This window comes from Papaver somniferum, chromosome 9 (assembly GCF_003573695.1).
Source record: "Papaver somniferum cultivar HN1 chromosome 9, ASM357369v1, whole genome shotgun sequence".
Taxonomy (NCBI): domain Eukaryota; kingdom Viridiplantae; phylum Streptophyta; class Magnoliopsida; order Ranunculales; family Papaveraceae; genus Papaver; species Papaver somniferum.
In genome coordinates this window covers 15893978-15906406 of record NC_039366.1, presented here as the reverse complement: position 1 = coordinate 15906406, position 12429 = coordinate 15893978, and the positions used below count along the sequence as shown (strand labels likewise).

Genomic DNA, 12429 nt, shown 5'->3' with positions numbered 1-12429 from the left:
TCGCAAGGGTATTAAGACTTGTCATATTTGTGCAACAATCCTGAAGAGGCAATAATACAAAAGAAAAAGATAAGACGAGATCAATGGGTTTTTGCATGAAAGTGCGAAAACGTCCTGCGATTTCGTCGCAAGACGGCAATGTCATGGGGCTTCATTTTCGCAAGAATATTTAGGTCTGTCATATTGTCGCAACATTCCTGAAGAGGTCACAATACAAAAGACAAAGTTAAGGCAAGATCAATGGATTTTTGCATGAAAGTGCAAAGATGTCCTGCGATTTTGTCGCAATGACAAGAGTTGGCATAATAAGACCTTTAATTAGGAAGGAAAAATAAGACCACACAGGAATGAGATTTTGAAAAGAATCAAAATTCACTTCGCATAAGGTTGCGAAATTATACATAATTAACTGCTATGAGAAATTGAGGCATACAATAAGAAAAAATTACAAAATCTCTCATTTGGATACAAATAACAGAGGCAAGTATGGGAATGAATGAAATTAGAAAATATTATTTTTCTCCATATGATAGATTTACTCAAACATTCAAAAATTAATGATTATATTGATTAACTGTATTGCAAGGAAGAATTGTTTTAATGAATGCAGGTCAAAATGAAATAAACACAAATATACAGAAAGAAGGAATAAATGTACAAGTATTACAGAGAATCAAAGAAAGAAACAAAGACTACTTCTGAGTTGATCCTTCATTATCTTCATCAGACTTGTTTCCTTCTTCGTCTACGTCAGAATCTTCAGCACCATCATAACTTTCATCACCATCAGATTCTTCATCATCAGCTTCGCTATCAGAAATAATCAGACTGGGAGTATTCTGTGGGATCTCTTCCAAGAGACAAGGATAATTAGAATGAGTTATATTATGATCGTCACAAACCATTTGGATGGTTCGATTACGAAATTGCATAGCATCATTCTTAAAATTCGCAACAGTGATCTTGATTTGATTATTTAATCTAGAGTACTTATCGTTGAGAGAAGAAAGATTCTTTGCGAGTTCCTCCTTTTCAGCTTCGAGTTCCTCAATCTTTACACGATATCTACTTTCAGAATCTGCGAGCAAAAGACAATCAAGTATTAACTTGATGAAAATTCATAAGAAGCAAAAGATTAGTAAAGAAGAGAAGTTAGTAACCTTCTCTGTCAGAAATCATATCTCTAATCAAGGCTGTATGCTCAACTTGGAGACTAACATTTACACCTAATCTTTTATGGCATCATCCAAGATTTTCGCAGCCCAAACAAATTCATCCTCATTACTTATAAGAAGACGAGAACGAATTTGGTTTTCCCTTTCGCAGAGCTCGATGTTCTTGCGGTTAGCCTCATCTAGTTCAAGTTGAACTTCAAGAAGAGTCTCTTGGAATTTCGCCAAAGCCTTAGCACCTTGATCAGAGATACGATCCTTATCATATATGAGACCGCTAATTTTGGTTCTTAACTCATTGCTTTTCTCTTTAGAATCAAGAAAGAGACGCTTAAATCGGTTGGCTAAGCCTAAACTAGACCTATGATCAATTTCTAAGAGGCGAAATTTAGATTTAAGCTCATTCAGAGAAAGAGATGAAATTCTATCATTTGAGAAACTATTTAAGGAATTATTAAGACGCTCAAGAAGGGTATCATTATCCAAGGCATTAAGAAATGAACGAAGAAGGGTTGCTTCATCAGAAAGACCATAAATGTCTGCAAAAAGGATCATTTAAATAAGATAAAACAACAAGATGAATGAATGAAGGGAAAAGAGAAAAGAGAAAAGTAACATACCGTAAATCTGATTATTAGCTTGCTGAACACTTGAAATGCTATTCTTATACGAAGAAGAATCAATTTGTAGTTGTTTATTTTGCTCGCGAAGATCTTTAACTTTAGCTTCCAATTTTTCAATCTTTGTGCGAAATTGAAGATTCTTCTTTTCAAGATTTTCGCGTCTCCTTTCTAGATCTGAGGCAACAGCAAAAGAAGCTTTTCCAGCGTGCGAGAAAAAATAAAAAATATTAATATAGAAAGAAATTTTTAGCTATGACAATGAATAAGTAAAAGGATGAAAGTATAGCAGATTATTAAGAGAATGCAAGAAGTCGGGAGTCACTGATCTAGAAACTCCACGAAGAGAACTATCACCATCCAGCAAAGGGACATCACAAATTGTAGCGAGAGCTTTGCAGGTATTAGCGAATTGGCTATATCCCATTCCTTGCAGAGAATCAGAAAAGAGGCCAAAGATCTTAGCCATAGAAGATTCAGGCGGAAAATCTTCACTTGCGGCAAGATCATCGTTGTCCTCATCATCCTTGTCACTTTCAGAATTTTCATGTGAAGGAATATTTGAAGGAGAAGAAGAACGGACTTTACTTTTATTTTAAGGAGGAGCAGTTGATTTTTCTCTGCGAAGAGCACCTTTGCTTTTATCACCAGTCTTCGCAACATCAGCAGGTTCTTCTATTTCAGCAATAATCTTCACACACAGATAGAAATAAGAAAGGGAAGCAACATTATAATGTTTAAATCATAAAAGAAAAATTTCTTACCTCATCTGTATATGAGCGAAGAGTTAACAAGGTACTAGCTCTCCCAGTCCTGTTATAACTATCTTTCAGTTTTTGGATCTGTAGAATATTGCAAGGGTCAGCGAACAAAAGAATAAAGACAAGTAAATAAATATAAAGTGAGCAAAACTGAAAGAAACATACCTCTTTCTCCTTCTCGGGCCAAACGAATACCCAAGGTTGACAGGTAGCGAGATTCTCAGGGAGAATATTTGATCCAGCAATATAAGGCTCTTTTAGCATCAATGGAAAAACACACCACTTATCATCTGTGGAGTGGCGAGGAGTTGTGTTCTTACCAGAATTCCAATCAATATCTTGCATAAGTATTTTCGCTTCATCAACGTTATCTTTACTTTTCAAACGAATACCCCATCGAGTATTCTCTTTCTTCATGGAAATCAATTCATAATTTTCAAAGAAGCTCGCTACTGTATATTTCTAATCAATTATTTCTAAGTCTGCGAATTTAGGATCCCTAAATTCTTTGGAGTATAGAGATCCTTTACCAGCACCACGAATAGCGAACTCTAGCATCAGACGGATGCAATCCCCACTCAGCTGGAAGATAGCTCGCCAAAATCCCGAATGAGCAAGAATTTCATAGAATAGAGGGATATCTGGGTCGTAAAGAGGAATGGGAAGACCTGCGAGGAGTTGACCTAGCGAAATTATGATTGATTGATCATCACAATATTGATCAGAAAAAGTTTGATAGAAAGAATTGATTTGGCACTTTCACCAGGAATGGTAGAAAGTGTGAAACCTTTCTCTTCAAGATCTTTTTGAACGTCTTTTAAGTTCTTTTCATGTGTTATGGCCACTTGGAGGCATATTTGAATATAGAGTATGGGAATGAATAAAAAGTAAGAAGATTAAAGAAGGGAGAACTACAGTAGCGGAATTTACGGAAGAACAATAGAGTTGCAGAGATGAGAGAATTAAAAGGGAAGAGAGAGTAAAAAGAAAGTGAGAAGAAGAGTAAGAAGAATATATAAGGAAGATTTTTTACTCGAAGAAATAAACACCATTAAGACGAAAAGACATGAGCGGTTGAAAAGCAGCGGTTACAGAAGACGTGTCAAGAAACGGATGGAAGAAAGAATACGTGTGATAAATGCAGAATATGAAACGATGGATAACTGCGGCATTTCTCACATCATTCTCTACTTCGCAGAAAAGATGTGAGAAGCGCCAAGATGTAGGATCAGAATCTCGCAACAATAATATCTTAGCGAAATTATCAACAACACAACACAACAGCGTTGCAGAACAATTTCAGAAATGATATAATAAACGACGTCAGCTAAAATCATGAGAAAGATGTGATGGTCCTGCGAAAATTAGAGAGTCTGCGAGATTAAGATTTGTAAGATTGCGAGAATGTCGCAAGTCATATTCGAAAATAAAGGACAGATTAGCTGTCATCCACTATGTATTTCCCTATAAATAGTCGTTCAGTTGTAAGGAGAAGAGAGATCTTTTTTGAATAAGAAACAAGTAAATAGGAGAGAGAAAGTCTAGAGTAGAGGTCATTCTTGATTCCTTTATCTTTTCTTGTAAGAATATTCAAAGATTGATCAATAAAATTAAGAATGTAAATCTAAAAATGGGTTGAGTAATAATGAAATCATATGAGGGGTGTAGTGTAGGATTTCCTACAACTACAGTAGGTCCATAGGACCAACATCACACAGAAAATGTAGTACGTAAATGTGCAGAAACCACCGCTAGAGCTGAGGGGTTTTCAGTTATGGTGCAGGGGCTATCTCAGTGATGCTATAGATGACAATTTCTTGTTCTGCAATGTTATTACTGTAGCTGCTATTCTCAGTGATGCTAACTCTTGTCTGGAAATGTGGTACTTCAAAATCATATTTCTAAGTTCTATCCATACAATCAAGTAATCATCTATACGTCTCATCCACATTATCGAATTGTGCGAAAAATGATATGTGCAAATTTATTTGTAATTCTTTTTGTTAGACAAATTTACAAACAAATAGAAAATGTTCTCAACCCCTTGTTTGCCAATGTAAAGATTAATAATAAGAACAAAAATAAAGAAAACACAAAGAGTGTAAAAAAGTAGAAAGTGAGAATTTTACATGAACTAAATGATCGGCCAGGCTTCTACCGTGTGACCAGTAATATTTTGGCTTCAACTCTTCATTCTCGGTATACTCAAAACCATAATCCATTGATATGCTTCAAGCACAAGACTCATGCAGCTGTTTCTAAAAAGGAATTTATCCAATCGTACTCCTCTCATGGACCTGAGGGATCCGTCTTATAGTAAACTTGGAACAAAAGGATTCAAAGCTAACATTTTCTTGTTGAAGAGACATTATTATTAGTTTTGGTTTAGTTTTCTATAATATCTCACAAATTTGATTCGAACACATTGCGTCCTTAACATCAGTAAATAGTTTCACCTGAGTAAGACATTGATTCCCATTTGGGTTTCAAATGCTTCTCCCGATTTAGTAAATTAATATACTAAGAGTATATATGTTAAAGAATGGTATCACCGTAGTCTTGGGATTAAACACACATGATACATGAAAACCACCACCTCATGCATTTCAAAACTCGAGAATGTAGCAAAGCAAACTTCACACGGTGCTTGTCGAACCATCAAACTTGGCCAATAAAATTCTTCACAGAGAAGCACCATAAGGTCCATAACAAACCCAATTATCAAACAATCAGATATGATCCATGGTATAGGTGTTCGGCTGTCTATTGGTTGAGGGTTCTGGTTATTCTCGCTGGCGGCATTAACTTGGCAGCTTGGCCAAGACATTATCCACTCAAATACATAATGGTAGCTCTTGAAACTTATTGGGTCATCAAAAGGGGCTATAATCCAGTTGAAGAAAGTCTGTTTAATAGCTTGTCTAATTTGTAACTACTTGCAGCTTGATCACCAGATGAATTTTGTTATACAATTCCAATGTTGGACTTAAAATCCACGTTTCAAGCGCCGAAAGTTGGTTTCCAATAAGTATTAAATTTTTGGCACAATATAGATTTTTGATCAGTTCGCAAGTTTTAAATCACAATAATAGATTTTGGATATGGGAGTCACAGACTAACAAGGCGCAACTAATTAAATATTTTATACTGTATGTTTTATTTAAAAAGATCAGCAGAGATGCAATAGATCCGATAGTCCACACACAAGTCTTATTTAACCAAACATCCATAGACATCATCATAGTGAAGGAATAACGCACACAAATTGAACAGCAAGCACCGACGTTCATTTTCACGTGAATACGTCCACGCAACAACACTGAAGTTCATTGGTATATTATGCAGAAGCGCAGATGTGAGCACTCATGTCTACTATGTTCTGATGGAAGAATTTTAGATAATCAAAGGGAGCTGGAGAATCCTCATTGATTTTCTCATACACAATAGAATATGTCACAACGCTTCCATGTCCATTAGGCTTTGGATTAGTTTCAACGATCACATCAAACTTCTTGTAATCTTTCATCGCGTCTCCTTCAGTTATGTGGTGTGTTAGGGTCCTTGTTTCATCGGCGTGGGTTGTTTCCTCCACAGCGGTCATCGCCTTACCCTCTGCGTTAACAAAAATAATAACCATATGTAAAGTTATTACACCGAGTAAATGAGACGGGAACGATTGCAATAATGTTAGTGTGGATCTACATACCAAGAATATAGTTCCATTCCTTGATACAACCAGAAACAAGTCCATCTCCTTTGGTCACTTGAACGCCGGTGAAAAAATGAGGAATTACGTTTGGAACTTCTTCATGGTGCTTAACGATTTTATAAAATATGTCTGCATCGCAATTGACCTCCAGCTGAGTAACAAGTTTCCCAACTAGACCTGAAACACCATGATGAGCCATTGATTGTTGATGATATTGATTGTAACCCTATAGAAGTTTGCACAGGACTAGGGAAGGCTGGAGCAGTCGATAATGAAATCCAATGCTGGTCGATTGGGGTTATATATAGAAAAATTGGCCATGTAAAAGACTGTTCGCCCGTCTAAGTGCTTACTGCTAATTTTCTGATCGTAAACTGCCGGTCAAGGAGACAACTGCGGCGACAATGGCATGTGATATAATAGATAAGGAAAGGATGACCTACTTCTTCTTTTTCTTCCTTTTTGCGTTTGTGGATGGAATTTCCTAAGATAGTTAGAATGTCGGTTCCTCTCTTAGTATCACATATTGCAATTATAGGCAGGAGATAAACTGATAAATCGAAACATTTTGAAGCTACGAAGACTGGCTGTTAAAAATTAGAAAAACAAAATTCCATAGTATCAAAAATATGAGACAAATTTTGCGTTTTAGTGATCAATGCGAATTGCGGTCTCGGTAATAGTTTAAGATGTAGATTTTGGGTCACATAACAAATTCAATAACCATGAGTTTACTGAGTTTTCAACTTGCACCCGTAACCATTATGATCACAATGCAAATTCACAAACATTGCATCCGTAACATCAATACAAATTTTCACCTCTGTAAGACAATTTTCAACTTTGGGTTTCAAATATTTGCTTCTTGTTTTCTAGTTTTAATTGGCTAAATATACTGTTGGGGAGACTTGCAAAATCCGAGCCGCTATGTGCAATACGAAAAACCACACAAACAATGAAATATAGTGTGGAAATAATACAACTACGCCGATATAAGAAGCAATCACACAACACCGGCAATTGCGTGGAAAAAACCCTCCAAGGTGAAGGGTAAAAAACCACGGGAAAATCTTCCACTATAATCAAACAATGGGTTACACCGTTACACAACTCTCAATTTGGGGATACACTCTTCTTCAAAGTGCATATAACACTTGGATAACAATTTGCCTAAATTACATTCACCCCAATGGATAGATCAACAATTCATTCACCTAATAGTAGAAATACTAGATGAGATTCACAATAATCAATCAAAAACAAGAGTAGAAATACTCACAACCAAGGTTTGAACAAATCCTAGAAAACTCCAAGCTTTGGATATATAGAAGAATATGTGCACCAAATTGATGGATTATGCTCACCAAGACTTGCCAAACACACCCTTAGCAAAATCCCTCTTCTTCCCTCAAACTTCTCCACCAATTTCTCCCTATTTTCTCTCTTCCTCTAGCTGCCGCCAACACACCCACTCTCTCTGTATGTTTCACGAACCGAAGAGGTTGAGAAACAAATCTCGTTTCTCATTTAGTTAACCTAACAAAGCACCTGTTAGTAGAACTCCCTTAAATATTAAGGGGATACCTAGACTATTGGACCATAAGTTGTGACTAGGCCCAACAATCTCCCCCTCACGATTTATGGTGAGGTACCCTTCACCACCAAACCTGCCCTGCTGCAGAAATACACATACTTGTATTTTGGTAGCAACTTAGTCATCATATCAGAACCATTGTCATATGTATGGATCTTCTCAATCTGCAAGACCTTCTCATCGAGAACTTCTTGTATCCACTACACCAAATTTAACGTTTAGCAAGAGCTTAAATCTGTTGCTGACTGGGCTTGCAACATATTTTTGCCGTTGCTAAACACCCTGTCGCAGTTTTTCGCAACAACTCTAACTCTGTTGCTAATTTCGGTCAGCAACGGCAGTTGCAAAAGAAACGAGCAGTTGCGAAACAAAAATTTAGCAACAAGAAAATTCGGTTGCTACTCTGTTTCTAATTTTAGAATTATTCCGGGATATCTTTTATTAGGACAGGATATAGTTATTCTAGTTCAGGTTTAGCAACAAGTCTCCGTTGTTGCTAAATATTTGCAACAAGAAAAAAAAGGTCAAGTCTTCGTTGACCTAGTCAAAATCGATTGTCCCCAATTTATCCTGCAATACCCCAATTCCATGCAAAAATCCTGATTCATCCTGCATCCAATTGTTCAATCTGATAGTTCTCATACTCTACATTCCCACAGATCTAAAAATCTAAACAAGAAAAGATGCAACATTAAGAAAGGGAACCAAAGACATGTTACATCAACAAGTTTTAAAATTTAACAACATTTACATGTTACATGTTTGAACATCAAAGATATTCTATAAAGAAAGGGACCCAAAGACAAGAAAGCGGGGATGGGTTTGAGTTGTATTAAAAAACCAGCTGTAAAATTGCACTAAAACAGAGCACAACTGAAAGAATTCAGAGCTAAATGAATTTATTAAATATGTTCTTGTTTCTTACATTCTGCAGGTTCAACTATGTTTGTTTTTTCTAAGAATTGCATATAGATTGGAGTGTTACAAGTTCTTACAATGAGTAATCAGAATGACGCAAATTATGGTGGCTTTGAGAGGATGACCACACGATGATACCGAATTTTCATCTCGTAAATACGACCAAGATGATGAAGAACCTTTCATAGATGGATACAATTAGAGATAACAGATAAATAAAGTAAGAATACTTTAGAATTCAAGGTATATACTCTATTGCCAATGATTTGCTTATACCTGAAAGATACTAGATACTAGGTGAGACCAATGAGACTCGAGAAGTGTTGGGATATTTGATGAGTTTTCGTTGTACCGTGATCAACATGAACCTAGTCATTTAACTAGCATGTGGCATAGTAGTGGCATAGTTAGGGTGAAGATCGGTAGTTGATCTAGAACCAAGCTTGGTCAAAATTGGTGTTTCTCATTCACCACCATTTATGACTTGTATGTATCCAAAACTGAACCGATCATCTCGGCGATATTCTTCAAACGCTGAAATTTATTACAAGCACCCCAATTTAGATAATACAAATGCATTACCAAACAAAAGAAAGTATTAAAGTCTGAACAAAGAATAATATTAAAGTCCGAACAAAGAATAAAACATTAGATACAAGAACATAACGACTAGGCATACCTAAAAGCAGTTAAAACCAAAAATAGAAGAACCCAAGAATTTACAAGTGAGACATATATGAAGAGATAAGGCAATATAAAGATACTTTCCCAAAGCTGGAAGTTTACAATCAAACATTATTGTTACATTTCATATCTTCTTGTTTTGACATCTAAGCATGTGTCATACTGTCATTCAAATTGCACTCTGCTAAAGATATGGTGTCTCGTGTTTTATCCGATACCTACCATCTTTGATCCACAAAATTTACTTTCTCATTGATCAGATATTCGAACTGTACAGTTTCTCAGTCAGCCAAACCTTCTGAAATAAGTGCAATACGAGTGTGAGTAGTTTGAAAAGGGAATGCTTCTACATTGGGAAATTATTAAGCATATACCTGGATACAAACACATGTATATTTGCATAGTTTAACAGCTGTGAAAAAAGAAATTAAAAGAACAAAGATAGAAGTTGGAAGTTGTTCCAACCTTTGGAGTTGCATTTAAGTTATTCCCTCCCATTACTGAGAAGCTTTAACTTATCTTGATCTTTTATTAGAGTTTGAGATTCTTGACAACGGAGAACAACATCACAAGTACGAAACAAATGTGGATCCACCGCACCAGGAATAAGTGCTTCGTTCTATTTGTTGGTAGAGTTATCTACACCAACTTGGCTCAGGTGCTCTTCCAGCTGTGAATAGCAAGTATTATATGGGGCTACTTGTGCAATAAATACCAAAAACTTTTCTGAACATTTTCTATAATGAGGAGGATGAAAATGCATCCATAATGTCATATCAGCAACAATTTTGTATACTAGAAGGAGATAAGAAGGTTAGAGCTACAGGATTCACCTGCAATTTAAGATTATCCCCACGAATTAGTGGCCTCTAATTTACCTTACATAGAAAGCGCACTCACGATAAGTGGAAATGGTTATTCGTTTAGTTGCAGTGACTTCTAAGAAAAACACAACCCCTCCAACTTCTCGCCCCCAGACAGTGATAGTTCTTACACTTAGTCAACTTCCTAAATCTTTGGTCCTGCACCAGTACTACCTTCACCACCCATTGAAGGACCATCCCCATCCATGCCACCAAAACCACCCATGTCAGGTTCAACACCACCTTGATACATTTAACCGATGATTGGGTTGCAAAGACTCTCCAACTTTTTCATCTTGTCATCAAATTCCTCTGCCTATGCAAGCTGGTTGGTGTCAAGCCACTGGATAGCAACTTCAATGGCATCCTCAATCTTCTTCTTTTTTGGTGCTAAATTTCCAGCAATCTTTTCGTCCCTGATAGAATTCCTCATATGAATATTATATGCATAGTTCTCCAAACCATTCTTCGACTTTATTTTCTTCTTGTGTTGTTCATCCTCTTCCTTGTACTTATCTGCCTCTTGCACCATCTTTTCAGTCTCCTCCTTAGACAACCGTCTTTTATCATTTGTGATTGTCATTTTGTTCTCCTTCCCTGTAGTTTTATCCTCATTAAATACATTAAGAGTACCATTCGCATCGATGTCGAAGCAAACAATGATCTGAGGGACACCACACAAGCTGCAGATGGGATTCCAGAAAGCTCAAATTTACCAAGCAAGTTGTCGTCCCTAGTTCATGCTCGCTCTTCTTCAAACACCTGAATCAACACTCCAGGTTGGTTGTCGTCATAGGTAGACAAAACTTTCTCCTTCTTGGTGGAAATGGTGGTGTTTCTTGGAATCAAAGTAGTCATAACCGCTCCTGCAGTCTCGAGCCCAAGGGAGAGAAGAACAAGATCTGATTCAAGTTCTAATTAGCTTCACCAATCAAATGGCAGCCTGCACAGCCGCTTCATAAGCCACATGTTCATTGGGATTAATACTCTTGCAAAGTTCTTTCCCATTGAAGAACTCCTGCAACAATTGCTGCACTTCATGAATCCTAATTGATCCACCAACCAGAACAACATCATGAACACTACTCTTATCCATATTAGCATCCCTCAATCACTTCTCGACTTGCTCCATACACTTCCTGAACAAATTCATGTTCATCTCTTCTAATCTGACACGAGAAATAGAAGTGAAGAAATCAACACCCTCATAGAGAGAATCAATTTCGATTGTAGTATGTGAAGTTGACGAAAGAGTCCTCTTTGCGCTAATGCACAAATTCAGAATAGAAAATTTAACTAATCATAAGGTTGGTAGTTATATCTTAATGGAGTAAACAACTAAAATTAAACCGTAGATAAAAAATGGACAAGGGGTTTTGTTGGTTACATTAGCCTACTCAATAACCTAGAATTGGGTCAAAACTCTTGCACCATTCACTACAAAAAGTATATGTTTACACAGGACAAGCATCTATTACCATTTACCACACAAATGAAAATAAATAACCCAACCTTCATCTAAAGGATAAATCCATATCAAAGACAACAAAAATCAATTATTGCCAAAATCTAAATTACATTGAAACCCACATTTAAAGCTTAAATTTCTTTAAACATACTTTTGGCTACAAAAAACAAAGTACTTATGAATCAAACACACCTGATATATATGGAAGACATGATAACAAGCAAGTAAAAAATTGCAATCCAGATAAGTAGTCGGACAAACCTATGTGTGAGATTGTTACCATTTGAACCATAACGTATCCTGCACCATTTTTTACAAAACAAAAAATAGTTAGAGATTTACAGATCCAAACATAATAAGAAACCCCTTACAAGTTTCAATCTTTATGATTCTCTTATTGTAAAATCAATAAAATACTAGATTTAAATGAAAAGGGCGTTTACCTTATAAGAAACAACTTCAACATCAAACCCAAATATGCAAACAAAAAAAACCCCAATTATTCGTGAAGTTTAACTGAAGACGTAGGTTAAAATTTTCACAAAAAAGTTAAGAAGAAGTGATACTGAGAATTACCGATAATAATGAAATAATAACATCTAACCAAAAAATCTTCACTGATTATATTATTGTGGAATGA

At 36.1% G+C, this 12429-nt stretch overlaps 1 protein-coding gene and 1 pseudogene across 1 annotated transcript; both read right to left on the bottom strand.

The window, feature by feature from the left end:
• Positions 1 to 5683: 5683 nt before the first annotated feature.
• Positions 5684 to 6545, bottom strand: LOC113308885 (major latex protein 15-like). Its single transcript, XM_026557341.1, has 2 exons — positions 6260 to 6545; positions 5684 to 6165 (listed from the first exon to the last, which is right to left on the bottom strand). The coding sequence occupies exons 1-2, from the start codon at positions 6459 to 6461 to the stop codon at positions 5891 to 5893; spliced, it is 477 nt and encodes a 158-aa protein (XP_026413126.1). The 5' UTR covers positions 6462 to 6545; the 3' UTR covers positions 5684 to 5890.
• Positions 6546 to 10181: 3636 nt separating this feature from the next.
• Positions 10182 to 11480, bottom strand: LOC113307719 (annotated as a pseudogene).
• Positions 11481 to 12429: the final 949 nt, after the last annotated feature.

Bases quoted from the DNA above. Each gene is read 5' to 3' on its own strand.
- LOC113308885 (XM_026557341.1), bottom strand. From the start codon at position 6,461: ATGGCTCATCATGGTGTTTCAGGTCTAGTTGGGAAACTTGTTACTCAG. The intron at 6,166-6,259 runs GTATGTAGATCC...TTGTTAACGCAG, and splicing joins GGAATGGAACTATATTCTTG to AGGGTAAGGCGATGACCGCT.